At 40.3% G+C, this 27,847-nt stretch overlaps 1 protein-coding gene across 5 annotated transcripts in view; it reads right to left on the reverse strand.

Annotated features, from left to right (window-relative positions):
• Window positions 1-10,482: 10,482 nt before the first annotated feature.
• APP (amyloid beta precursor protein) overlaps window positions 10,483-27,847 on the reverse strand; it is a 275,532-nt gene continuing 258,167 nt past the window's right edge. For all 5 annotated transcript variants that reach the window (XM_059921407.1, XM_059921406.1, XM_059921405.1 and 2 more), the window contains 3 exons: window positions 23,300-23,400; window positions 19,969-20,115; window positions 10,483-11,715 (listed from right to left, as the gene is read on the reverse strand). In XM_059921407.1, coding sequence (XP_059777390.1) covers window positions 11,614-11,715; window positions 19,969-20,115; window positions 23,300-23,400 — 350 coding nt within the window. In that variant the 3' untranslated portion in view covers window positions 10,483-11,613. The remainder of the gene's footprint in view (window positions 11,716-19,968; window positions 20,116-23,299; window positions 23,401-27,847) is intronic.

The raw sequence follows: 27,847 nt of genomic DNA on the forward strand, positions 1-27,847 counted from the left end.
AAGTTTTGTGTTGAACTTTCTTGCTTACAGAGGTTTGTTGGCAGAAAATGCCTTGATTTTCTTGGCTGAAGAAATGAAGGAAAAAGCCAAAGGTGAAAAGTTCATGGATCAGTTTGCTATTCAGGTTGGAAAATATTTACAAGAGTCACTTATGGTGTCTCTAAGCTCTCTCTACTTACCTTACCATACTGCTCCCTCCTCACTCCAAAAAAAAAAAACCAAACCCTTTTCGGTCTGTTGTCCGGGTTGTTTAAATACCCATTGGACCCTCACAGCCAGTGAAATGATTAGAGATAGCTGGGTTCTGTATGGCAGGAGCCGTCTGAGCCTCTCACCCAGTGGAATTTAATCTGAAAGGACTCCACGCTGGTAGTTGAGAACGGATAATTACTTCATTAACTTCTGGAAGGTCTACAGCATTTGCGTTGCTTTCTGAAGACTCCACTCTGTCACAGGGAGAGAAAAGACAAGATCTACCCAGGCCATTGTGCCTGCCAAGCTTTCCTTTCTTTCCACTACAGGAAACATTATACTGGTTGTGGGTAAGATCCAACATTTTATCACTCTAAGGTGGGGAGACTTACCTGCTGCGCAGCCAGAGAAAATATTCTCCAGCCTTGGCTGGTCTGTAAGCCCAGAATTTTCATTCTATTCCCCTCAAACTTTTGCCACTTTTAACCAAGAATTATTTTGATCAGTGTTATGTTATTTTCTTTCCTTCAAGTGAATCCACTCATATACGAAAGTTAAATAGATTTATGTGCAGTGAACCGTATACATTTGCCAGACTTCTCTGTAATTTTTAGGAAATTTTAGGAAAGATTTAGGGGATGGTACAGAGAAAAATATTATGCAAGAGACATTGGATTGTTTGGGAAAAGTCGCTGTGCAACTGAGGTCTGTTATTGTCAAAGTGGTTAAACCAGCAAAGGCAACATACATTAAAACAAAAAATCATGTAGTTCTGTGTCTGAAGCTAGCAGCAGGATGCTCTTCCATCCATTACTGTCATCGAAATATTTTCATCTTTTGCCACTGGGCATTAAAATGCGACTAATCCACCACCCACAAAATCCATTAGCATAAGCAATAAAAAATGAATGGTCAGATGACTCAGTGATAGCATTGAAATTAGTTTAATAAAATGTAGATATAATGAGACTACTGGTGTCAGAGCAGTTTGCATCATAATGGAATGAACTGTTTTGGACTTTCATTCTGGGTTCTTTTATATATGGCTATTGTGCTTTTTTTTTTTTTTTTTTAAATAAAACATCTGTGTTCTGTTACTTTTTTGTTCTGTGGGTTTTTTTTTTTCTTTTCCTCAAAGTTTTCTGATGTTAGAGTTTTGTCTACTGTTCATTACAGGGTAAAGAAAAAATTCCCTCTAGCTCTCTTTTGAGTGAATGAGAGAATTCTCATTGCTTCTCCTAGGAAAGCACAGGCGTTAGGCCGTCTGTCACTGTGGCTTTGCCTCCGACTTTCTAGATAACTGCTGAGAACCAAGCCCTTCCAGTCTTGACATCTGAAAGGCCAGACCAAGAAAGTAAGCACCTCCCAGCAGGGCAGGGGCCCACAGCAGCTGAGACCCATGGTGCAGCTGCAGCTTAAACTGAGTGTCACCTACAAATTGGCACTTGCTATTGGTACTTGCCATCTACCTCTACAAGGATTAAATTCTGAGCCTGACCTTCAACACCCCCTGAAAGGAGTTCAGGGTGGAGAGCAGAAATGAGGCACTCTGTGCTCTGGGAAAAACTGGCAGAAGAGGTCTTCAGATAGTTAGATACTTTCAGGAGAAGATTTTATGACCCCAATTCTTGCATCTCCTCATATCTAGAAAAGCACTAAAATCCTTCATGGTGATGTCTGCTCCTCTTGACTAGCAGGGACTTTTACTAGAGTAGCAGAAACTTCTGCAAAAAATATGTGCTTGATTGCATGTACTCCCCATTCACCACAATCACATATATCCTGACCTTCCCCCCTACCTCTCTAGAGCAGTTTCTCAGAGCTGTCAGAAATGCTGTCTCCTGCCCTCTAGTCCTCATTTTGCCCCAAATAAAACTTAACTCACAACTCTCACGTTGTGCAATTTTTTTCAGTCGACGTGCGACAACAAAGTTCTTCCTTTAAAAAAGTAGGGGAGAATCCCACCACGATATGTAGTTTCTTTCCTTCCTTACTTTTTCTTGAGTTTTTGCCTTTTAGACAATAAAATGGTTAGAACCAGATAATTTTTTAAAAATTTCTTCTAGTAAAGCATCATTAGTGATTTTTAGTCTCAAGCTGGCCTCTTTGGCCCTTTCAACAGTCGTACGCTCTGCTATACATCATAGTGAAAACTAGGAACAAAACCTCATTCTTTTGGCTCAACAAAATCATATTGGGATTGGGGTAGGGAATTTCACAGCATGAAGATAATGTAAGATAGTTATCTCAGTCCCTATCTGTGTGGCTTATTGAGAGATGACTTTTTAACTTATTAGCAACTTGAAGTTGGTCTTTTTCTGACATAATTTGAAAACAATAAATAATGTATTTAATGCCATTTTGCTGTGATTTAAGATGAAATTGGCCTTGGCAGTCCAACATTTGCAGTTGTGTAGAGTAACGCCTCTGGAGGGTGATCTTTTCCTGGCAGCCTGTGTTTTCCTAGGAGAAACAATGAGAATTCTCTCACTCACTCAAAAGAGAGCTAGAGGGAATTTTTTCTTTACCCTGTAGTAGACGGTAGACAACATTCTAACATCAGAAAACTGAGCAAAAGCAAAAAAACCCCAAAAAAACAAAAAACCCAGAAAACCAGAACAAAAAAGTAACAGAACACAGATGTTTTATTTAACAAAACAAAACAAAAAAAAGTACAATAGCCATATATAAAATTCTGTTGTTCTTCATTTATTTTTTAAAGACAGCCATAAAATCAAGTGGAATGCACTCCTCTTCTCTTGGAGGTAAAGATGCAAAATCTTTAGCTGGAAACATTTTTAGAGACTCGTAGAGGAGTCCCAGGGCCAGGCCCTGCACGCACGTTGGCCTCGGTTAAGGGATGCTCACAGAGTATGGTGTTGATGTCTCTGCTGAGAGTCCACTGTTTTTTGGATTATCTTTTGGCTGGAAGAAGATTCTCCTTCCATATATGCAGACCTTTTATGACCTAAGTTTGAAATGAGCCAAGAGAGACCAGACATGTGATTATAAATCTCCATTGAAATCGGCTAGGTGTGATCTCCAGTAACTCATCTTTTTTGGCCCATTTCCTTGTAGACAGTTTTGCTTCCTCAATTCCTAAAGCTTATTAAAGATTCTATTGAAACAGTTATACATATACATGTTAGAACCTGCTATCTTCTAAAGACCTTTTTTCTGTTCTTAATTTGGCACTGTACCCTGCTGGTGTCTTATACTGTACCAAATCTTATCTAATTTTTTTGTCTTATATTTTCCATCAAAGTTATTATTTTAGCAGAAAAAAAAAAGGTTCTATACTGAATATTGCCTTTGGTAGGATCCTCCCAAGGTGTTTCTATTTCTCTGAGTTTGTTGTTTTCCTCTCTCCTATTAAATATCTATATTTCATGGTGCAGTTCACCAAAGCTTTTATCATAACTTCGAAGCTGAAGTAAAATTCTTCAATAATAGGTGTAATTTTCATCGAACAATTGCTTTCCTTTTCCTATTGTTGGAGCTCTATCACTTGATGTGAAAAGATTGCTGACCGGAGATAAAACCCTCTGGTTTGGAAAAATGAATAAAAACGATGGAAGCAATTTAGGAGCTTGTTTTTTGACACACAAGCTGATGAGAAGCCTATTTTCTCTGCCAGACCCTCCCAGCCCATTTCTGACATGGAAGAAACTACCGTAGGAAATGGACACAAACATAGACATTTTATTTAGACCCAGCCAATGTACTATGAATAATATTTAAAACTATTTAGTCTCTGAGCGGATCTTGAGAAAGCAAAACAAGATATACAGCTCTGCTGTTTCTCTCTAGTTTTTATATAATATTTGAGTAAGTTTTCCCCCTTCCTCTCATTTCTCCTCCTCCTTGCTCCTTCCTCTGTGCTAGTTGCCAAAGTGTGTCAACTCAAATTCATGCATTTTTAAAATAAATACTCATTGAACAATCATCACAAGTGAGACCCTGTTCTAGGCACTAAGGATTCATCAGTGAACAAGACGGACAAAAATATCCCGCCTTTGTGGAGTTTCTATCGGAATGAGACAAGGGCAATAGCAAATAAAAGAGTAAAACATATGAGTCAGTACCAAGAAGAAAAATGGTGGCGGGAAGGGGTGTAGGAAATGCTGGGGGCAGGGAGGGAGTGTAGTTTTAACTGGCATGGTCAGGTACAACATCGTCCAAACAATAACATTCGATCAAAGACCTAAAGGAGACAAGGAAATAAGATGAATCGTTAACCAGTGGCTTTTGACCTGAGCAACTGGAAGAATGGAGTTGTCATTTGTTGAGAAGGGAAATGCTAAATGAGGAGCCAGATAGCTGGAGTTTGACATTGAATGCATCAAGGGTGACACGTCTGTTAACTATTCAAATGGAGAGACCAGAGGGCAGCAAGGATTCTGGAGTTGAGCGGACAGGTCCAAAATGGAAAATATAAAAAGAAATCACCCTACCCAAGGGGATTAAGCCACATCCTATTCTGCCCCAATCAGTCTTTTGTCGCTAGTTGATTACACTCTGCAGATCAAGAAAGGGGGATGGTTGTCACCTCTACTTATTCCAATAGAACATATTTTTTCTAATGCAGTGGTTTTAAAACATGTCCACACGTTCTTTGATATGCTTCTTTTTTTTAAAATTTATTTATTTATTTATTTACTTATTTTTGGCTGTGTTGGGTCTTCGTTTCTGTGCGAGGGCTTTCTCTAGTTGTGGCAAGTGGGGGCCACTCTTCATCGCGGTGCGCGGGCCTCTCATTATCGCGGCCTCTCGTGTTGCGGAGCACAGGCTCCAGACGCGCAGGCTCAGTAGTTGTGGCTCACGGGCCTAGTTGCTCCGCGGCATGTGGGATCTTCCGGGACCAGGGCTCGAACCCGTGTCCCCTGCATTGGCAGGCAGATTCTCAACCACTGCGCCACCAGGGAAGCCCTGATATGCTTCTTATCAAGAGACGGAATCTATGTCCCCTCCCCTCGATCTGGGCAGGCCCTGTGACTGCCTTGATGAATTGGGAATGACAGACGCAATGTCATGGAACTTCTGAGAGACTAGGGCATAAAAGGCAATACAGTTTCTGCCCTCCTATTTGGGTCGTTCACCCTGGAAACCCTGCCACCATGCTATGAGGAAGCCCAGGCCGTATGAAGAGGCACCGGTGGAGGGGAACTGAGGTTCCCAACCCAACTCCAAGCTGGGAGCCAGCACGAGCTCACCAGCCATGGGAATGCGTCATCTTGGAAATGGATCCTCCAGCCTTCAGCTGAGCTGCCCGGTTGATGCTGTGTGGAGCAGACCCGAGCCTTCCCGCTGGGCCCTACCCGAACCGCTGATCCGTGGCAAAGTAAAAATTGTTAGCGTACAAGCCATCGTTTGGGGTGGTAATGGTTGCAGACTCAAGAGTGGGACTACTTTTTTTTTTAAAGCATTGCATCCCCCATCTCTGGCATTGTCTGAGTGCATACAGTAGGCACTCAATAACTGTTTTACATGAATGAATGACCCAAATGAAGCAGCTGTGGCCATCTCACAAACGAAAAGAGGGAAGTTAGAGATCACTTTGAAAGATTCCTAGTTTGGAGAAACAAAGTTCAGTTTCAGAAAAACCCAGTTCAGGGTGGTTAAGAATTGTAGTATGCTCTGAGGTGTGTAAAACACGTTATCCAAGAATACTTCGTTATCTAAGAAAACTTATTGACAATTAAAGTGATTTACTTTGGAAATTAAAACCTGAGTGATGATAGAAATGAAAAGCTGTGTGCTGGTCGCAGGAAGAGGTGGAGAATAGCTTTTGTTGCTTAAATAACCACAGTGGAGCGTCATATTCTGATCTGATCTGCAAATGTATTCTACAAAGTAAATATATATAATCAAAGCAAGGGATTTAATAAGTGATTTCTGCTCCATTTTTTCCTATATGCAGAAAATCTTACTACTATAGGGCCCTTATGCTTGTGAGTTAGGGGACAGAGAATAAGAGAATGGCCTCAGGGACCTTTCAAGAATTCTCTACAAGAGAATTATCCCTGAGTGAGCAGCCTAATAGGGAAATGGTATGTATGATGTGGCCAAAATTAGTCTCTCTTTTTTCATTTCAACTTGGCGATACATGACATTATCCAAGTCCCTTAGTCTTGTGGTATTTTAAGAGGGCACTCACATACTCTACTGATGGGAGTGGGACTTCCTTTTTTTTGGAAAGCAATTTGGTATTATGACTAAAGAGATAAGAATTAAAAATACCCTTCTACTGGGGAGGGAGAGAGGGAAGGGATGGATTGGGAGTTTGGGGTTAGTAGATACAAGCTATTACATTTCGAATGGGTAAACAACAAGGTCGTACTGTATAGCACAGGGAACTATATCCAATCTCCTGGGATAAACCATAATGGAAAAGAATATTAAAAAGAATGTATACATGTGTATAACTGAGTCACTTTGCTATACAGCAGAAATTAACACAACATTATAAACCAACTATACTTCAATAAAAAAAAAAATACCCTTCTACTTGTTGGACACTCCTGAGTAGCTAATACTTACATCCATTTACAATATATCAGACAATGTTCTAAACACTTTACATTTATTAACAAGTTGAATCCTCAAGACGACTCTATGAAGTACTATTATTATCCTATTTTACAAATGAGGAAACGAAGGCAGAGCCTGGCTCAAGTCTGCATTCTTGAATCAGTTGCTAATCTGGCTTTTATTAAAAAAACCCAAAAACTAAGTAAAACATTGACCTGTGGTCAAAGATATTGGTTCAAACATTATTTAGAATAGTAAAAAATTTCCAGAAGAAGATGAATTAAATATCCTTATGCAGTCATTATAATGGTTATTTTAAGGGTTTTAAAATGGCATGAGAACATGCACATATTAAGGCAAGAAAAAATAGGATATGGGCTATAAGCTGTGACAAAAAAATGGCAAGTGAGGTAAATGCACGTGATTTAAAATTACTAAAAGCATATATGCAAAGGTATTAACAATACTTTCCTCTGGATGATGGGATTATGAGTGAATTCTTCTTCTTCCTATATTCTGTATTTTCTGCAATTCACACGCCTCGTGTTTATAATCACAATGCATGTTATCGAAACAAAAAGTAGGAATCTGGGCCTGGGACTCAGGGAAGGGGTCTAGGTTTAAGCTATTGCTTTGCACATGAGTTATTACCAATACTTTCCAGGTGGCTGAGATTACTCAGAGAGAGTGTATAGAAGAGAAACCTGAAGGCAGAGCCTTGGGGTCCACCAGCAACCAAAGCAGTGATTTTTATGATCTTTCCTGACTTGTGTAGTCACTGTAGGGGAGGGAGTGATCATGCAAAATGCATGATCTTAATTTGGCCTCAGATTTCTAAAAATAACATACAAAGCAAGGAAACAGTGGTGCAGCATTCTCAAGAAACTTAAGGGTAAACAAGCTGCACTTCAAATTTCAAGGTCCTAGAAAATCGGTTTTGAACCTGCTAGAACTCCAGGACACTGTTTCCATGTGCTCTTGCTGAGGAACTGACTGGAGGGTGAGCTCCGTTGACCTAAAGATGTCTGGGAATAAAAGACTGATGGAGAGATCCCACATACTCAACTGCAGGGCTAAGACTAAAATGGGGGGCGGAGGTCATGGGCTGAAAAAAAACATGTTAACACTTATGTACCGATAAACTAGAACAAACACAACCAAAAAAATGGGAGAAGAGAGAGAAAAGGGGGAAAGGAGAGTAAGACCACTGATTGTTGTATAGATAAGTGGGAGGCAAAGAATGTCATTTAGAAAAGACAGGTAGCAAAAGGTTAAGAAAAAAGGGGTTAAGAGCATTGGAAAAAATATTAATGTAACAGTAACTACTAGAATAAAAATACAAAGCTTCCTATAAATCCCCTCCCCCGACAGGCCAAGAGTCCTTCCGTCATAGAAGTAAATATAATACACTCAGTAACTATAGGAGATATGAAAGAATTGAGAGCAAACATAGCAGGCATATCATAAAACTGAATGGGCCTAACGTGTGTCTTAAAAGATTTTCAAACTGGCTCACATAGCGAAAACCCAACCCTGTGCTGTATACAAGACACACAAAGTGCAGCAATTGAAAAAGCTAAAAATAAAAGCTTGGGCAAAGGTTTACTGGACAAATGGAAACAGTAAGACAGAGGGGTTGCAATCCTGATAGCCAAGTAGATCTTAAGCCCAAAACAAAACAGATAAACAGAAAATTCAGAGTTATTAAACGGCCATTGAACACATGAAAGAATTTCCAACTTCACTCATAATAAATACATATGAATTAAAATTATATTAAGGGATTTCCCTGGTGGTCCAGTGGTAAAGAATCTGTCTTCCAGTGCAGGGGACTCGGGTTTGATCCCTGGTTGGGGAACTAAGATCCCACATGCCGTGGGGCAACTAAGCCCGCGCGCCACAACTACTGAACCCGCGCGTCTCAATGAGAGAGACAAAACCCGCACGCCACAAGTAGAGAGAAGCCCAATGAGAAGATCCCACACGCCTCAATGAAGACCCTGTTATTAAAAAGAAAATAAATAAATAAAAAATAAAAAATAGAAAAACCAAAAACCAAAGAAAAAAAACAACTACATTGAGACGCCGTTCTTCATCCATCAGGCTGGCCAGGCCAAACTCCCTCAAAATCATTGAAATTTGGCCTGGGCAACTACTACTACAATTTTATTTTGTAACACTTTAGTTTTGTGTAAATTATCTATTGATTAATCCCCAGATCATCTGGAGAATTCTCTCATTATACCTTAATTTGAGAATAAGATTATTCTTTTCCTCCATAATTATATACAGTATATATATACATAATTGTGTGTATATATATATACATATATATGTATATATATAATTTCTTTTCATTAGCTCCGAAATGATCAAAGCTAAAGGTTGCAACTACTGGCATTAAAGGCTGGCTTGGGAGTAACATCGTACATGTTTGAGACGGTTTGGTTTCATTTCGTTACTGTCGTTTCATTACTGTTATATTAGGACTAATTTCCCCTCATTAGCTACCTCTCTTTGGGTCAGGCAAAATGGAACTGTTGCTTATACATGTAAACTGTCAAGTTAAGCATCTTCATATAGCAGTCATGTCTAATTGCCCTGAACAGCAAGAGATGAGTATTTTGTTCTCCTCAAAATAAGACACAGTCAGATGAGTTTTAATTGTCTGTTCATACTGCATAGTGACATGATGAAACAATTTTGATTAATTTTCTGTGCTTAGTGTTTAAAAGGTTGCTATTTAAGGCTAAAAGGTGCTGGCTGGTTCTCATGTTCCCATTATCAAGCACAGCACAGCAAAAACACCAGGTCAACGTGTTCTTAGACCTTTGGAATAGAAGTTGCCCAGGCTTCTCCAATTAAAAATCACGTACAGTACACGACATTGTTTTAAAGTAGATATAGAGCAGAGGTTCTCAAATGGGGATGATTTTGCCCCCATAAGGGACATCTGGCAATATCTGGAGACATTTTTGATGATCATAACTGGGGAACACTACTGGCATGAAGTGGGTGGAGACCAGGAATGCTGCTGAACATCTTACAATGTTCAAAACAAGGAATTACTCCCTACAAAATATCAAAAGTGCCACGGTTGAGAAATCCTGCTTTATCGATAACTATCATCAGCTGGTCTTCTTTTATTTCCCTAGAACTTTTCTCTTCATATCTTATTAGGGGCTGTTACAATCTGTCTGTATGTTTGTGTTCCCCCAAACTTCACACTGAAGTCCTAATGCCCAATGCGATGGCATTAGGAGGTGGGGCCTTTGGGAGGTGATTAGGTCATGACGGTGGAGTCCTCCTGAATGGGATTAGTGCCCTTGTAAAGGAGGCTCCAGAGAGGCCCTAGCCCCTTCCACGGGAGAACGCAAGAAGTCTGCGACCTGGAAGAGGGGCCTCACCTGCCCATGCTGGCACCCGGATCTCAGACATCCAGCCCCCAGAACTGTGAGAAACCCAGTAGCTGCCCAGCAGCTTATAATTTTATTATAGCAGCCTGAATGGGCTAAGACAGGGACAAACTTGAGGATGAAGATATGGCAGCAAAATAGTTTGGACCAAGTAACAACTGAATCAGGTCTATGAAGTATTTTACTAGCACTGGGAGTTGCCTGCTGGCCCCGATTTCCTGCTCAGACTTACAGCTAAGGCACCACAGGTGTTGCTGCCCGGCATTAGAATGGTCTTAGTCTTCCGATGAGTCAAGGACCAGGAGGTTGTTACCAAGGAATCACTCACACCGCACAATGGCGCTCCTCCAATAATGTATTTATTTACATGAAAACTCCGTTTTATACAAATTGAAGACAAATCTCAAAGGGTTTGTCCAGGCTTGCCTTCCGCATTCCCTGATTTTGTCCCTTCCACTTTCATTTTTTTTTTTTTTTTTTTTTGGTATCATAAATAAAGTGTTTCAGACTGGGTGAAAGAAACCGAATCTACCTCTTCTTCCCCACCCAAAATTACTTTGAATATTTAACATCCATAGTCATCCTTCAAAGAAAACTCTTGCCCAGCGTCATTTTATTTAATTTATTTATGTAATACAGTGTAGAAAGCTATCATGGTCATAAGCAATGATTCTGTACAATCATCCTGCAGAAAATTTTGAGGGAGAATTCTTGGTAATTGGAGACCAGCAGGGCAATCCCATCCCACCCTCCCCCACCTGTAAAAGTGCTTACAATGAACAGGGATTCTTTTATTTATCAAAGATCTGAAGATACGTGGACAAAAAAAGTTTCAATTCTCAATGCCTAATGTGTGCACATAAAACAGGCACAAAGAAATAAACGTGTATCCTCATAATTCCTATATCACAAATATAGCAGAAGCAGCAATCTGTACAGTAAAATGCCATTGTGGAAAAAAAATCCTCTAACTCATCTGGAATACATAAAAATGTTTAACTTTAAAATGCATAGTGATCAGGAAAAGAATACTTAGGCAAGAGAAGCAGCTAAACTCCCACGTTCACATGAAGCATCTCCCATCGATTCTTAAAGCATATTTCAAAGTAGGACTTAACTGGGTCACAAACCACAAGAATAATATACAACTGGCTAAGGGGCTATGTGATAAATAATCAGGAGGGAATCTATTCATGCACTAGTTAGATACAGCTAAATTCTTTACAGTACACAAAATCCATTAATAATGTAGTGGAGAGACTGAAATGTGAAGAGAGAGAATACATTACTGATTTGTATATTAATTCAAGTTCAGGCATCTACTTGTGTTACAGCACAGCTGTCGAAAGGCGATAATGAGTAAATAATAAAACAGAAGGGTTTGTTTCTTTCCACATTATTCTCTAAATGAACACCGATGGGTTGTGAAGCAATGGTTTTGCTGTCCAACTTCAGAGGCTGCTGCGGTGGTGGTCTAGTTCTGCATCTGCTCAAAGAACTTGTAAGTTGGGTTTTCGTAGCCGTTCTGCTGCATCTTGGAGAGGTGGCGCTCCTCTGGGGTCACAGCAGCGTCAACCTGCAAAGCAAGAACGAGGACAAATGCGTTAAGAAAAGCAATCTTTTAAGAGTGCACACGGAGAAGCAGTAAAAAGATAAGGCGCACTGTACTCTTCTCTTGCCAAGATTGCAGAACACCCACAATGTTCCCTCTTTCTTCACCACTTTGACATACAGCAGAACGCCTGTGCCCACCAGTTATGCAGATGCTCCATCTACCACTAGGTGGCGCTTAAAACCTTGACCCGCTGGCTTGGCTTGCAAAGCGCTCACTGGTTTGCTTCCCCAGCTGAATAGTAACTGGATACATCTAGGGCAATAAATATATTTTTCTTCCCTTGTTGGCCCGAAAAAAGACAAAAGGCTTCCAGGAAAGACTCCCTTACTTGAAAAGTGTGGTGTTAAGCTAGAAAAAAAAGCCAACAGTATTACGGAGAGAGATTCAGCAAAGTAGAAAGGAAGACTGCTGAATATCTCCCCGAGCTCGTTTTAGTTTGTCCCCGTGTTCACTAAATTTAAGATGTTAAAGAAAGACTCTTTTAATTAAAATAATGATATAGGTATATCAAAAGATATTAAAAAACACAGAAAGAACATGCTGTTCCAGATTATTATTATTTTTTAACCTAGTGCTAAGATTCTAAAAGTATGTCATCCGAAGGTTTAAAGAGATTCCCTCTGTGATATGATGGCTCCCCTCCAAGATCAGGTCAGCAGTGGTAAACCTGTGTTCCTCCCCTCAGTGTCACTGTTAGGCCCGAGCTACACTTATTTACTCTCTGCAGGCTGGGCCAGGTGTGTGTTGGGGTGTGTGGGGGGATGTTTAGGTTTCTAGTATATTTGCTGTACCTCAAATAGTCCACAGAAGAGAGGAAGCAAATACTTAACTCTTTGCTGAATAAATGAAAGCTTAGTTTTGTTATGATTGCTTTAAACCTTCTGTAAAACCACTGGAAGATGGAGAAGATCAACACAAACTTAATCAGAGTGAAGAAGCATGTCTTCCACAGGAAAGGGTAAGATGTGCTGTCCAGAAGTTGGTTTTTCTTTCAAAGGGGTGTTTTCTATTCTGTACACGATGAGATCGGGCTCCCTTCATCATTTCCAGGAGAATGCCACAGGCCTGTTCTCCACTGTCCAGGGCTGCAAAGTGACATCTAGCTCCTGAAGCAGCTTTTCCCCGTGAACCAGACGAAGGACAAACACCAGAGAGTGGGTGTGTTGGTGCTAGGACACTAGGTCTAGAGATGGAGGGCGATTGATACACCATGGCTAAACCACACCGGCTAAAGAATAATTTAGACCGAAAGCACGGTGCAGTCACTATGGAACACAGTATGGAGGATCCTCAGTAAACCAAACAGAGAACTAACTACCACATGACCCAGCAATTCCACTTCTGAGTGTGTATCCAAAGGAAATGATATCACTATCTTGAAAAGATACCTGCACCCCAATGTTCAGTGCAGTATTATTTACAATAGCCAAGACATGGACACAACCTAAGTGCCCATTAATGGATGAATGGATAAAGAAAATGTGATACACACATGACGGAATATTATTCAGCCATAATAAAGAAGGAAATTCTGCAGTTTGTGACAACAGGGATGAACCTTGAGGGCATTATGCTAAGCAAAATAAGTCAGACAGAGAAAAAGACAAATACTATAGGACTTCACTTATACGTGGAATCTAAAAAAACCCAAATCATAGATACAGTGAGCAGACTGGTGGTTGCAGAGTTGGTGAAATGGGTGAAGATGGTCAAAAGATACAAACTTCCAGTTATAAGTTCTGGGGATGTTATGTAGAGCGTGGTAACTATAGTCAACAATACTGCATTGTATATTTGAAAGTTGTTAAGAGAATGGATCTTCAAAGTTCTCACAACAAGAAAAAAATTGTAATTATGTGAAGTGATAGTTGTTAACTAAACTTATTTTGGTAATCATTTCACAATATATACATATATCAAATTATCATGCTGCAAACTTAAAACTAATACAATGTTATATGTCAGTATATCTCAATAAAACTGGAACAATCTGGTTCCCCCAAGGTTACTTTGTATGACTCCACCTCATGGACTAACTGACGCCTTTCAGTCTGGTCATGAGTTGGAATGATCACCTTGGCTAATCTCAAGGCAGCTGGAATAAAAAGTCATAAAATTCCCCTCAGAGGACACGGCTCAAATGGAGGCTCACCATCGCTGGCCCCGGGGGAATAACCACTGGTGTTTTCCCATCCCTTTCTCTTCCTTTGATCTGCTCTGTTGTCAACAAATGAGGTCACCTTGCTTTAACTGGCAATTGTGTCATTAGCCACTGACTTGTAAGTTAAAACGCCATCATTAAAGGTCAGCAGCAATAACAAGAGATTTCATTCATTCTCCAAATCTGCTTGCAGGAAACAGCCTGTCTGCAGCCCTATGCCATTTGAACTTGGGCATCTTTTCGCGCTGTGCCACCTCTTAACTGAGATTTCAAAGAATGTGGAGATTAAAAAAAAATCTTGCCGAGGAGATCAAGCACAAAGCTGCTATGTTTCCGAGTGTAGAAGAAAACATAGCGCTGCTTGATTGTTGGAGTGTTAAACTTGTATCTACCCCCAGAGCCACGTCAACCCTCATACTGGCTGCATTCATCAAGGGCAGGGGAACACCTGGCAACTTAAGAGTTGATCTTCTCTTCAAAGGCCAAAGCCCAACTCTTTAAGAGAGCTGTGCCAGTAAATGCCAGGCTCAGAGGCTGCTTTGCAAGTCAGGCAGCTAACTTTCCTGTCTTTCCTTGGCCTCTTTTCTACTTGCTAATCCTCATGACCCTTTGCCGCTGGGAGGGCAGCTGTTCTGCCGGTCCTGCAGTGCGGCGACTTGGCCCTCAGGTCTCAGAGGGCTCAGGAGCTACAGGAGAAGGGATTGCCTTTACAACATGGCACCCAAGGAGTGTGGATTGCATCTTTTTATTCCCAACCCCTCGAGAGCTAAAAGTGAAACAGTACTCATGTCCATGGATAAACCTACCACGGAAGGAAGGGCAGCAGGTAAGGGGGAACCTTCCTCCCCAGCAAGGCTCAGCCATCTGTCACTCACTATTTCCCTTCATATGGAACTGGGGGAAGATGTAGCCAGTGGTGCTTATTCTGGAAGAAACCACAGAACAATGGAGTGGGGGACAGAATCCCCATCTGCTCCCCGGGGCAGGAACATGTGTCACTTGCTGAGATGAAAACCCACCTGGCACAACACCTCTGAGCGTCCCCTCTCTGGACTTTCTGGACTTGATGGGAGCAATGACTGATCTGAAGTCTTCATCTTTGTTAGAGACCCCGGGGCCCCTGCGCTGCACCCCAGCTTGGACTTCCACGGGTCACTGCTGCTGACACACACTGAGAACTGAGCCCAAAGAGCCTGATTCATCTGGTCCTAATACGACCTTGAGTAGAACTTTTGGCTACTGTTTGGCTAATGCCCTCTTCCTACCCCTTTCTCCCTGAACTTGACTCTTTGGAGCTATTTATTCCTTCACTATATCCAGAAGAATTTATAGCTCAACCACTAGACTACAGACATAAAATCTATTTGGGTCTCTCCTTAATTTCTAGATACCCCTGCCATCCCGTTTCTCGTGTAGGTACTTTAAGCTTGGAGGAGGGCCAGTGGACACTGTATTTTAATTTTATTACGTATAGTAGTCAGCAGGATGTGTGTTGATGGGTGTCCCTTTATGCATGGCCCAACAACAGAATCCCGGCCCCTAAGACTTTCCATTTCAGGTCATCTAGGTGGACAAAGAATGGAGGATAAGATAAACTAAACATGCAAAGTAACCGGAGAGTGTAAGAAGATCAAAACCACCAGGAACATGGGAAGGAAAGTACAAGCAAAGAGAACAGCAATGACGTTTTCAAGCTAATGGTTTATCCCTTCTAGTAACCTCGCAGTGTTGGTTTTCTACTCTACAGTATACATGTTCATTTTCTTAATTATATTTCCAGCTCTTTATAAGTAGTTCAGTTATATTTAGTGCCTACATCAAGTAATTCTCCAGGTATGCCCTGGAACTCTCCCGCTACGCTGAGGATTTCCTTTGACCTTCCAATTTCTCCTCCTGCTGTTCACTTCCAGCCGCCTGAAGACTTGGAGTCCACCCTCACTTTTTCTTACCATTGCTTCCAATTTAACCTGACCAATCTGTCTGATTTCTATAGCGGTTGCTAGGTGCCTCCGCTAAAAGTTGACTTTTTGCCAGGAAGAAAGGACCCATAAGGACCTATTTTTATAATGTCACCAATCTGATAGCACATTCATTAGAAAGAGTCATATGCCATATCTCCATAAAAAGCTAAAGAAGCAACTCTCTTCTTTAGATCATTCATGAGATGACTGGGGGCGGGGATGGGAGACTTCTGGTGTTCTAGTTATCAGATCTGTGAAAGAACAATTTTGTTATGTCCTTCAATAAAGAGAATTTGTGCCCCCCCCCCACTTCTTATTAAAGATGAGGAGTAGTGGACATACTACTCCAATATATATTTTAAAATATTTAGTGTCAACTGACATCAGCGCAGAAAAGGCCCGTCTGCTACTACACAGAACCTGGGGTCAATGGGCTTTGCAGAACCTGATTACAGCAGGACAAGGGTGGGTAACTCAGCAGGCGCTGGGATACTCAGCCACCGGAGATGGTGCGCACATTTGGGAAACAGAATAACAGAAGCCTATCTTGTCACTGCTTGAAGCACAAATGAAGCACTGTCATCTCCTTGGGAAACCGTGGCTAATGGCTTACAGACTGAATCTCTGGCCTTATGACTAAGCAAGTCATTAAATCAACATTTATTGCTTAGTTTTTCAAAACCAAAACTAGCAACTGCTCATTTCTACCGGGTAACGATTCTATTAATAAAAGTACTGGGCTTGCTTTCACTTCCACACCTCTGTGATCTTCTGCAGGAATCTTTTCCTCTAAGAAGGAGCGATTTCCCGGACACCAAAGCTTTTGTTGTGATTTCTCCTTCATGCACGGATGGCGTGAGGTGTGACTGTATTCTGTTCTGACAGACTTAGACCCATCCATCTGGGAATACCCATTTACTCATTTTTGTTCTTGGTGAAATAAGGTTACTCATTAATGAAATAGGTTAACCAGAGCTGGCAATAAACTTATTTCCATGTCCTTGAGGGTGACAGCCTGCTAAGACAGGCAGAGGAACGTGTGTGGGAGGATCACTTCATTCGGCGTAGACTCTGAGAGCAATGAGGTTGAAACCCCCCAGCACCCTGCATCACCCAGGCCACGTGAGGCAGCCTAGGTGTCTAGGCTGGGCTGCAGCTCTCTGTGTCCAAGTTCAACCACCACAGCTAGACTATCACCTTCCTGAGGGCAGGGATGGTGACAAGCACCCTAGATGAAGTTAGCCTGAAGCTCCTCAAGCTCCGTGTTGAACACTGGCTCAACACGGAGCTTGAGGAAGGGTTACCTAAGGAATGGAGAGAAAGGAAGGCCTTTCCAGGGAACACGGGATGGTTTCCCGGCTCTTGACAACATTGTTACTTTAAGGAAGAAGGAAGTGAGAGGACATGAAGAAAAGAAACACAAAAGGAGGTGGGGCAGTCACTCTAGAGGTTCCTAGTTGCTCTCAAGTAGCTAACAAAATAAACACCAAGAGAAGGGCTGATCGACTGCCCTCCCTACAAGGTTGCCTTCTGGTTTAAAAATTAATTTATTTTTTTTTCAGAACTCATGTTAAAGCATCAACTGCTCTAATATTCCAAAACCAAGGAGACTTTTCTTGCTAACTAACCAAAAGAAACATTTAACCTAGGCAGCTGTAAGAAGGCTTAAAAGGCGACTAGTGAGAGACTAGTGAGCTTGGAGACAAGGAGATACCATTTTCTGCTCCCTAAGGTTTGCTTAGACAACAAAGAGGCAGGAGCGGTAACACTCTATATACATCAGTGATTCTCAAAACTGACTGCATGTCTGATTCAGCTGCGAACATTTTCTACACTCAGATTTCCAGCCTCTTATTTAGAAATTCTGTTTTCCTAGGTCTGAGGTGGGACCTGGGGAATGTGTCCTTTGAAGTCAGTACCTGGTAAGTCTCATGCACAACCATGGCAATCATGGCAAAGAGCCCCTGAGAGGCCTTGTTTTTACCGCCCAGCATCACTGGCCTCTGTTATGGGCGGAACTGTGTCCTCCCCAAATTCCGATGCTAAAAACCTAATCCTTAATACCTCACAATATAACTGTATTTGGAGGGTCTTTAAAGACGAAATTAAGGTTAAATGAGGTCATTAGTGTGGACCTTAGGCAGTTAATACTGGTGTCCTTACAAGAAGAGGAGATTAGGACACAGACCTGCACAGGGGAAGACGGTGTAAAGGCACAGGGAGGCCACCTATGAGCCCAGGAGAGAGGCCTCAGGAATTGTGAGGAAGTACATTTCTGTTGTTTAAGCCACCCAGCCTGTGGCTTTGCTATGGCAGCCTGAGCAAACCAATATAGGCTCTTTGTCCTTTGGCACCAAAGACGGGCACTTTGATAAAAAGGAAACCACCTCTTGGGTAGATTCATCAGTTCAAGGCCATTAAAATGTATGATTATATTAAAAAAATTTAAACGGGCTTTTGAATTATTCAAGTATGAAAACAGTTTTTTTTTTTTGCTCAAACATGGAATTAAAATGAAAAATGAAAAAAAATTGTTTTTTTTTTGAAAAAAATTGTTTTGAGTAGAAATGAGATTACTGATGCTAATAACACTACTAATAATACATCTTATACTGTTTCAAAGGACAGAAGCTCAGAAATACTATTATGAAGAGCAGCGCCCCACACTTCATGACGCTGTCATCGCTTCTTTATGTGCTTACCCTCCTATCTGTCAATCATTCAGCTCTTATACATCTTGCCACCTGTTTCCTGGATTCATTCATTTCACTGTTCTTTAGCACCTCCACACGAGGATGGGCATGGAAAACAAGACTCAAAACAAATTTCCATCAGCAGCTCCTGTAAACAAGGAGCTTGGATGTTCCAAGTGCTGAACTAAATGAGGTTTCTGGCTTTGCCACAAACTTAATTTATTTAAACCGTTCCTACCCTCCTATAATCAAGAATGGTTTGGAGCACATTTCCTTGGGGTTAGTGAGAAGTTTAACTCACTGGAAATATCTGAACTTTGCTCTGATGGAAAAAGCAATGGACAGGATGTGGGGATATCTGTACTGTGAACTTGGCTCTACGGAATTTGACATTGAAAGGACATGTCTTCTGTCTGGGTCTGTTTTCTCATCTAGAAAATGAGAAGATCAATTAACTGATCATTGAGATCTCTTTCAGCTCTAAAAATTCTAAACTTCTCAAGATGTATTAATTCACTTTCTCTAACAGTTTCCTAAAAAATACATATACTGTGAGGTTCCTCCCCTAAACCCTGCATTTTAAATGCATATAAAGAACTTATTTGCACATTTAATTTTATTTTAAAATATTTTGTATCATGGGTTTAAGGCATCATATTTGAATCCCGCAGCTTACTCTGTTTTGTTGGTGTAACTTGCTACCTCTGTGTTGTACATACTCCTGTTTCTCACAGGTTGGGGTGTTTGGAGAGTCTCAAGTAAATGTAATTGTCACTTTGTGGGTCTTCTCTCCACCTCCAGTGCCACTGCACTAACACCTTGAAACTAAGATATTTCAGGTGGATGTGCAGGGTGACAGGTTAAAGATCTTGAACAACCTTGTATGTTTCACTCAGCCTTTTGGTACAATGTGATTTTCTGTGAAACTTTAAAGGTAAGACTCTTTACTGAAAATTATTTACTATTACCTGGCTTGAGGTAGAAATCAAATTATTTAAGATAAAAAAATCCAGCAATAAATGTGCTTAAAAAATTTTTTTTTTAAAAGCAGCCTTCCACTTCCTTTTTCATTTGTTATTTTTTCTTTTAAATGTTTGTAATCACAGTATCCATAATCACAATATCCGTAAGCCAGGCATTACCATTAGTATTACTTTGATATTTCAATACAAATTATAAGAAGTTGAGATAGCAGCATATATCCCCAATGTCTTGATCACAGTAGTTATAAGTTGGAATGAATAAAAACCAGAAGCAAGAAAATAGCTGCAACTTGAGCAGCAATATGGATTGTTTGTTCAAAGAAGAGATACTTGGATGATTCTTAGTCTAACACCCAGCAAGATTTTCTTCATAGTCTTTCACTCCCACTTGCAAACATGCAGACACGTTTACCTACCTCCACCACACCATGATGGATGGACGTGTACTGTTTCTTCTTTAGCATCACCAGGGTGATGACAATCACTGTTGCTATGACAACACCGCCCACCATGAGTCCAATGATTGCACCTTTGTTTGAACCCACATCTTCTGCAAAGAACACCTTGAAAACAAATGCAAGAGAAAGGATTGTAATTGCGGGAGATATCTGGATGAGGTATGTGAAAAGTTTCAGTATATTCGGTATATATTTTATGTCATAAGTTTGAGTTGTTGGTCACTCAATTATTTGGTGCGTACTTGAAGAAAAACCCCACATTCTACTTACCAAGAATGACATCTGCAGTCTATAGAATGATGTACAACATGTGGCTTCCCCAGTCCTAGAAAGTCCACTTCCCTCCATCCCCCACATGTCTCTAGAACGGCAAAACAGAAGCCTGCAGGGACCTGAAACCCTTTGACAGATGGAACATTCTGTAAGAGGGGGACGGCAGCTCTCGGATCTATCAAAAACTGGAAAGGCACGGATCGTGATTATGAAAGGAGGTCAGTATTTTCCCAGTCACAGCAGGTTTAAACTGGGAGACCTGACGCATGACCGCTATGCCTTAGGTGCTTTTCCAAACTATAGATGCCCTCATTTCCTTAGAGGGACATTTTTAATACATAGGAATAAGCATTCTGAAACAAAGACATTAAACAGAAGAAAAAAGGCATCTTGTTACCTACTTTCAGCCACAATAATTCAGCAAGACACCAATTAACCTTGAGAAGCATCATGCTTAAAAGGCACTTATTTCAAAGAGAAGAAGTAGTAGGCAACAAGATAGGAATTTTAATAGCCACACATTAACACATGCTTTCTTGCTATGTTGTCTCTGGCAACTCAACTAAAAATGTTGTTTTATTCTTGATGTTTATTTGTGTTAAACATGAAAAGAATTTAGAGACTACTGTAAAGAAGAAATTTATTCAGTGATAAATTTAGTACACTACATTCCTTCATACTGTTTATAAACGCAAGTCATTATTTTTCAACTTTACTTGAATGGAATTATAAAAACACACTGCAACTTTTATCATTTTTTATGTAAGGACATGCTCTTACGACGGATCATCTGGCCCAACTACTACTGAACATATACCACATTTGCTATGTCAATTAATAAAAACAGCTCCCTAAATAATTCTTTTAGTATAATCTCAAGATAGTAAAATGACAGACTGGCATGGCTAGAACTAACATCCTAGCAGTCTGCAAAGGCAACATGAAATACAGCAAATAAAGCAAATTTCTAAAAGAGTTTTACTTACGGTATATCTGCAACGAAATTATAAGCTGTTCATAATTATGCCCCTTTCTAAACCAATATGCTCACTCAACATATTTATAAAAAGCAAATCATTAATTAGCTAACGATAAAAGTATGAGGTAATCAGAAATGAATGCAAGTCTGGACATCTTCCTATGTCTTTAAGAAAATCCTGTAATTTTGTACTATTCATTGCACTAATTGTAGTACATTATTTCGTCAACTGGCTCAGCAGAGGGAGCTGATTCTCTTAATTGCTGCCCCTGCCATCAGCCACGGTCGTATTACAGGAGTTAGTGTAACTGCGGAGACGGGCTTTTATGACACAGGCGCCAGAAAACACAAATCCACACGTTAATCTTCAGCTCTCTGCCCCACCAGCTCCCAAATCCTCAACAGATTCCACAAGTTTTTATTAACCTCTTCAGCATCAGCCAGATCAAGAGTGCCCCTGATTCTATAATAACTGACACTGGATTAACTTGCCAACGAAAACCATGCTTCCAAAAGTTCCCTGTGCTTTTATCAAAAAGATAATGGGAGGGCTTCCCTGGTGGCGCAGTGGTTAAGAATCCGCCTGCCAATGCAGGGCACACGGGTTCGAGCCCTGGTCCCGGAAGATCCCACATGCCACGGAGCAGCTGGGCCCGTGAGCCACAATTACTGAGCCTGCGCGTCTGGAGCCTGTGCTCCGCAACAAGAGAGGCCGCGATAGTGAGAGGCCCGCGCACTGCGATGAAGAGTGGTCCCCACTTGCCACAACTGGAGAAAGCCCTCGCACAGAAACGAAGACCCAACACAGCCATAAATAAATAAATAAAAAAAATAAAATTTAAAAGAGATAAGCAAAACATTCTCTCAAAAAAAAAAAAAAAAAAGAAAAGCTCCTATTCAAATGGTTGTGACTGTGAGCAAGTTACTTAATCTTTAAAAAAAAAAAAAAAAAAAGATAATGGGAGTTAAAATGCAAACCTGAATCTCAAGTCAATTTTGAACTTGCCTCAATTGTTTAGAGTGAAAAGAGGCATACACTATACCTTATAGGGGTTTCTGTTGGAGTTTAATACTTGGATTTATAAATTTTATTTATGAATAATGGAAAGACAGTTTCCCCTTGAAAGGGAAAAACACATGTATACACACACACAAACAAAAACAAAATAAGTGCCTGAGAGAGTCCTTCTCAAGTATTATTACTGCTTTCAGAATTTGATTACCACTTTTGTTCACTACTGAATGTGCAACAAAATTGTCTTCTTTATTAATTTAAGCCACTTACTGGGCTTATTTACTCTTAAGATGGGAGGACCCCTAGCATAATGCAGGATTGATTTATCTGAAGCTTTCGGTAAAGGTTTTTATGTAACCTTAAGGGAGATGGGTGCCTTTTGATTTACTCCAATTCTAACATTTGGGGTTGGGGGGGGAGGGGAAAGGGCAATTTTGTCTGAAAACGAAGCCACAGTCTTTCTTGCCCAAGCCTTCGGCTGAACACACTGCTGGGAACATAATGCAGTCTGGCTCACCTAACCCTCTACCTACCGCCAGAGGGTCCCAAACATCCCACCCCGGAGAAAGAATTTAAAATGTGGGGAGGGGACAGAAAGGAGGGGTGAGAGAGAGGCGACGAAGCCCAGGGGAAGAGTTACAGATGTGAAATTAAGCCAACGGCCGTGAAGCTGTTCTGTGAACCCAAGTAGTGTTTGTACGTGTTTATTTGAGATTTCGATCCTTCACACAAACCTATTATAAACCTGATTTCCTAGAAAACAGACAGGAAGTTAATTAAAATGGCTGGTAGAATACAAAGTAATTCCACTTTAAGCCCAACGTGGGCTCAGCTGCTTTCTAGACCTAAAGAACTACTATATAAAGAGCCTCTTTTTCTTTTCTTCACGTTTTCATGATGATCCTATAGGCAAGTGTTCTATTTTTGTTTTAATCTTTTCCTTAACTGGATTTCTGACCCAAGAGGAACGAAAGTCATTTGGCAAGACAGAGTGGTCGGAAGAGGTAGATTATGTCACGTACCAGTTTTTGATGACGAACTTCATATCCTGAATCATGTCGGAACTCTGCATCCATCTTCACTTCCGAAATCTCTTCCGTCTTGATATTTGTCAACCCCGAACCTGCATGATACCGTAAGCATTACACCATAATCAAAATACGCAGGCCAGTCCATTTGTTTTATCTATAAACAATAACATTATAACACAAAGCCTACCAGAAACTTCTTTCTAGGCCTGAAGTTAGAGGAAAATAGATGAATGACTTTCTTCAAGAAAAATGACACCCTATATTTAAATCCTTAACCACTACCTATTTTAAACAAAAAGAAATTAAAGATTAAAGAAATTTGCACTTCAGGCTTCTATTGTCTTTAAACACATGCTATAATTTTTTTTTTGTTGTTTAATGGGGAAAAAAACAGAAGTTAAATGCTAGTTGGGAGGCTGGAAAGGATTTGCTCCTAGAATATGCTCGCTTGGTTTAGGTGCTTATTGTTTAGCCTATTATATGTCTTTTTCCATGTGCTCTCATTCCTTCAGAAAAAATAATAAAAGGCTTTAAAAATGAGTATTAATTACCTGGCAGAACAAAACTGCTACTTTAGGACTTTGTTCCAATTACAAATAAATTATGTTCGTGCATCTATGCAGTGAAGCACTGTAAAAATCATATCATTTATTTAGTTAAGTGATTTAGTTATAGATACATAATGTAAACGGTTCATCTGCTGAATAAAGAACTGCAGTACATAATTTTTGAAAAATGCTTCTGTGGCACTAACAGAATTTCTAACGTACTAACTCTTCTTTCTCTATAAATTGCTATATGATTCTTACACTAATTGTTATAATGAATTTAATTTTTCAGATAGTAATTTGAAGCTTAAAATCAAAATGCAAAGTAATTTTTAAAACAAAAAGTGAAATTACAAAGTGTAAATATCGTTTCCACGTTGTAGCAATTAAATATCAAAAGTCAGAATTTTAGGATGAGAATGGCTTCTAAAATCATCTCTTCTCTGGTGTTCCCACCCAGGGGTAAACTCTCAGCTCTCCTTAAACAGAGAGGAATTATCAGTTTGCCTCCATTTTTGGACAGCTTTGTCTACTAGAATGGCCTTTCTTACATTAAGCCAAAATCAGTTTCCTTATAACTTCCACTCTGTTCAACACAGAGCAAACCTAAATCTCCCTTCTGCCCTATAGCCTTGAACAGATCAGATACCCAAGGAGAGGCACCATGTTCCTGCTGATTCTTCTCTTACTTGGGCTACATGTTACCAAGTTCCTTCAGCTCCCATGGGACCTGATTTCCTGCTTTTGGTCTATCAACTCTTATGTCTTGTCTACAAGGTGCTGTGAACCTTGTCACACATCTTGCTGAAATTGAAAAGCAATGTCCACAGTGTATGACGTGCCAGTCTAACAGCACAGTCTACACAAAGAGAAAAGAGGATAATTTTACAAGATCCAGGGAACCCATAGTGGTTGTGACATATCACTGATTCTTGGCCAACTGCTCAGAAAGCTTCCATTTAATAACCTATTTGAAAATGGACCCAAGATCAATGTCAGTCTCCACCCGGCGTGTAGATTGTGATGCTGTCTTCTCTCCCTTCTGCTTGTCACAACTACGTTTTCTTATCCCTATCTTCCCAGCTCTTCCTAGTCCACAAACATCAGGGAGAGTGGTTCTACGATCTTGCCCTCAAGTTCTTCTAGCCCATGATTTATAGGAACTTGGACTTGAGTAGAGAAGTGTGGTAGTTTAAAAATATATCCACGAATTTGTGGATGCTCCTCCCAGCAAGAGGTGGGATTTATTTCCCTTTTCCTCAGGTGTAGACCTGATATAGTGACTTGCTTCCACTGTTAGAATATGGCAAAATTGATGGGGTATGACTTCTGAGACTGGGTCATACAAGGCAGCTTCCTTTGTATTCTCTCTCTTGGATCACTTGGTCTGGGGAAAGCCAGCTGCCATGTTGTGAGGACACTCATGTTGTGAGGACACTCAAAAGTTCACATGGTGAGGTATTGAGGTCTCCTGCCAACAGCCATGTGAGCAAGCCATCTTGGAAAAAGACCCACCAGCCCCAGCCAAACTTCAAGCCCTCAGATGATTGCAGCTGTGGCAGAGGTCTTGATTGCAACCTCCTGAGAGACCCTGAGCCTGAAGCACCCAGCTAAACCATGTTTGAAATCCTTGAAATTCATTATAAGAAGGTAAATGTTTGTTTTTAAGTTGCTAAGTTATGGGGTTATTTATTACATAGTAATAGATAACTATTACAAAGGGCTAGTGCCTTGTTTTCTCATCTTCACCTGTCTTGGACTTTCCTTTCCTTTAACAAAAGACCATCCTGTTTAATATACACATGAAAGAAAGAAGCACAATCAGAGTGGGACCGTTTCCCATCCTCTCTCATCTTTTTACTGGTCCACTCACTGACTGTCCCCTGATCCCTAACCCCATCCCAAGAGCTGTAGGGCTCTCTATTCTTACTTATGTTCTTGCTTTAAAATGACTAGCATTTTCTAATAAGTTTCATCTTATTCTGACCTCTAATCTTCCTGATACAAATGTTTATTGGGCTGTGACACTAATGCTCTTTTATTTCTCATTAGTTGTATACTTTTATCTTTCTACAAACCCTTTTAAATCTGAGGTCCCTTTAGAACCAAAGTGATTTCTTTATACCTTACCCTCTTTCTGTCATCAGGATCTAACAGTGCAATAGTTAAAATTATATTTCTGAGATTTGAAGAAAACTCTCTTGAATAGTCTTTCCTTCTAGAAAAACCCACACTCTTTCTGAAAGGACACGAAGATTACTTTTCATAGTCAAAAAAATTTCAAATTCATGTAGCAAGTCAGAACAACAGATAATTAATTATAGCACAATAGTTTGCAGGACTCTCAGTGGAAAGAGCTCTCCCTAGTTTATTTTTGTACAGCATGTACAGTCATTCACTGAAAAGCCTTTCCATACATTAAGCAAATGTCATTAAAAGGGGAAAAAATTAATAAGCTTGCACCAGGAAAATGTCACTGACAATAAGCTGAAACTGCATACAGTGATATGTGATGAGAAGTTTTAAATAAATCACAGGGATCTTCACGTACAGTTTTACCACATGCATTTTCCGAGTTGTCCTGATTCCACTCTAAGCTCTGACACCAGACTCTCATTCTCTAAGCTCTGACACCAGGCTCTCAGCAAGAAGGGAAGCATGTTCACTTGAAGAAGGGAAGCATGTCCTTCAGGAAACCCTTCTCAAAGGATCTGGTTTCCTTTATTAGGACTGGAGAAGCGTGGTTAAAATTAGAGTGAGAAGGGTAAGCTTTCCACCCTGTGAAGAGCCTGCTAATGTACAGACGTAGCTCAGAGATATTGCAGTTTAGTTTCAGATTATCGCAATAAAGTGAATATTGCAATAACGCGAGTCATACTATTTTTGGGGGGTTCCCAGTGCATATACAAGCTATGTGTGCACTATACTGTAGTCTATTCTGAAAAACAATGCGTGTACCTTAATTAAAAATACTTTATTGCTAAAAAATGCTAACCATCATCTAAGCCTTCAGCTAGCTGTAATATTCTTGCAATAGTAACATCAAAGATCACTATCACAGATCACCATAATATAATAATAACAAAAAAGTTTGAAATAATGGGCAATTACCAAAATGTGACACAGAGACATGAAGTGAACAAATGCTTTTGGGAAAATGGCGCCAATAGACTTGCTCACTTCAGGGTTGCCACAAACCTTCAGTTTGTAAAAAAAATGCAATATCTGTGAAGAGCAATAAAACGAGGTATGCCTGTATTTGTCTCCTTTATTCTGGTCAAATGGCGTTACTTGTCCTTCAGAGTCTATTTCTCTCTGGAAATAAGCCCAGAGGAGTAGCTGTAATGGTCACCGTCCCTAGAAATCACCACTGATATTATGGTGTTCCTTCCTTGACACTACATTCTAGAAGTTACTGCGCCCTGTTATTTCAGATATGGAAGTCAAGGAGAAGTCATTTTCCTTAGTTGTGATTATACAAAAGCCCTTTCTTTACTTGTTTCAGAGTGACAGCAGTGATTATTTAAAAAACAATGACATCAATTGAATAACATGATGTGACAATCCTGGAAAGGGTTTCTAAGTTTGGAAAATCTAATGATATAATTGAGCACATTAGACTCAAACACGTGGTCTCATCAAGTGTGATGATGAAGAACCGGAAGTAATGCTAGAAAACACAGGGGGAAACTGGTCCAAATGCTCGAAAGACTCACTACAAGCACAAAAATATAGAGCATACGTATGTCTTAAGACATATGCAGCAAATAGGACTGTTCATAAACGTACCTTAGCTAGAATCTCCCTCACTTCCTATCTGAGCATTCTTTCCCCACTATGGCCCTCTTCTACTGGGGAACCCAAGCCTTACAATAGTATAAGAAAGGAAGCTTGGTCCAGGCCATTCTCTCATCTATCTGTAGAGAATATTCCCCTCTTCTTTGACAATGGATGTGCCCAAAACCTTTCAAAACCTATCTCAAAGCTCATC

This window comes from Balaenoptera ricei, chromosome 4 (genome assembly GCF_028023285.1).
Source record: "Balaenoptera ricei isolate mBalRic1 chromosome 4, mBalRic1.hap2, whole genome shotgun sequence".
Taxonomy (NCBI): Eukaryota; Metazoa; Chordata; class Mammalia; order Artiodactyla; family Balaenopteridae; genus Balaenoptera; species Balaenoptera ricei.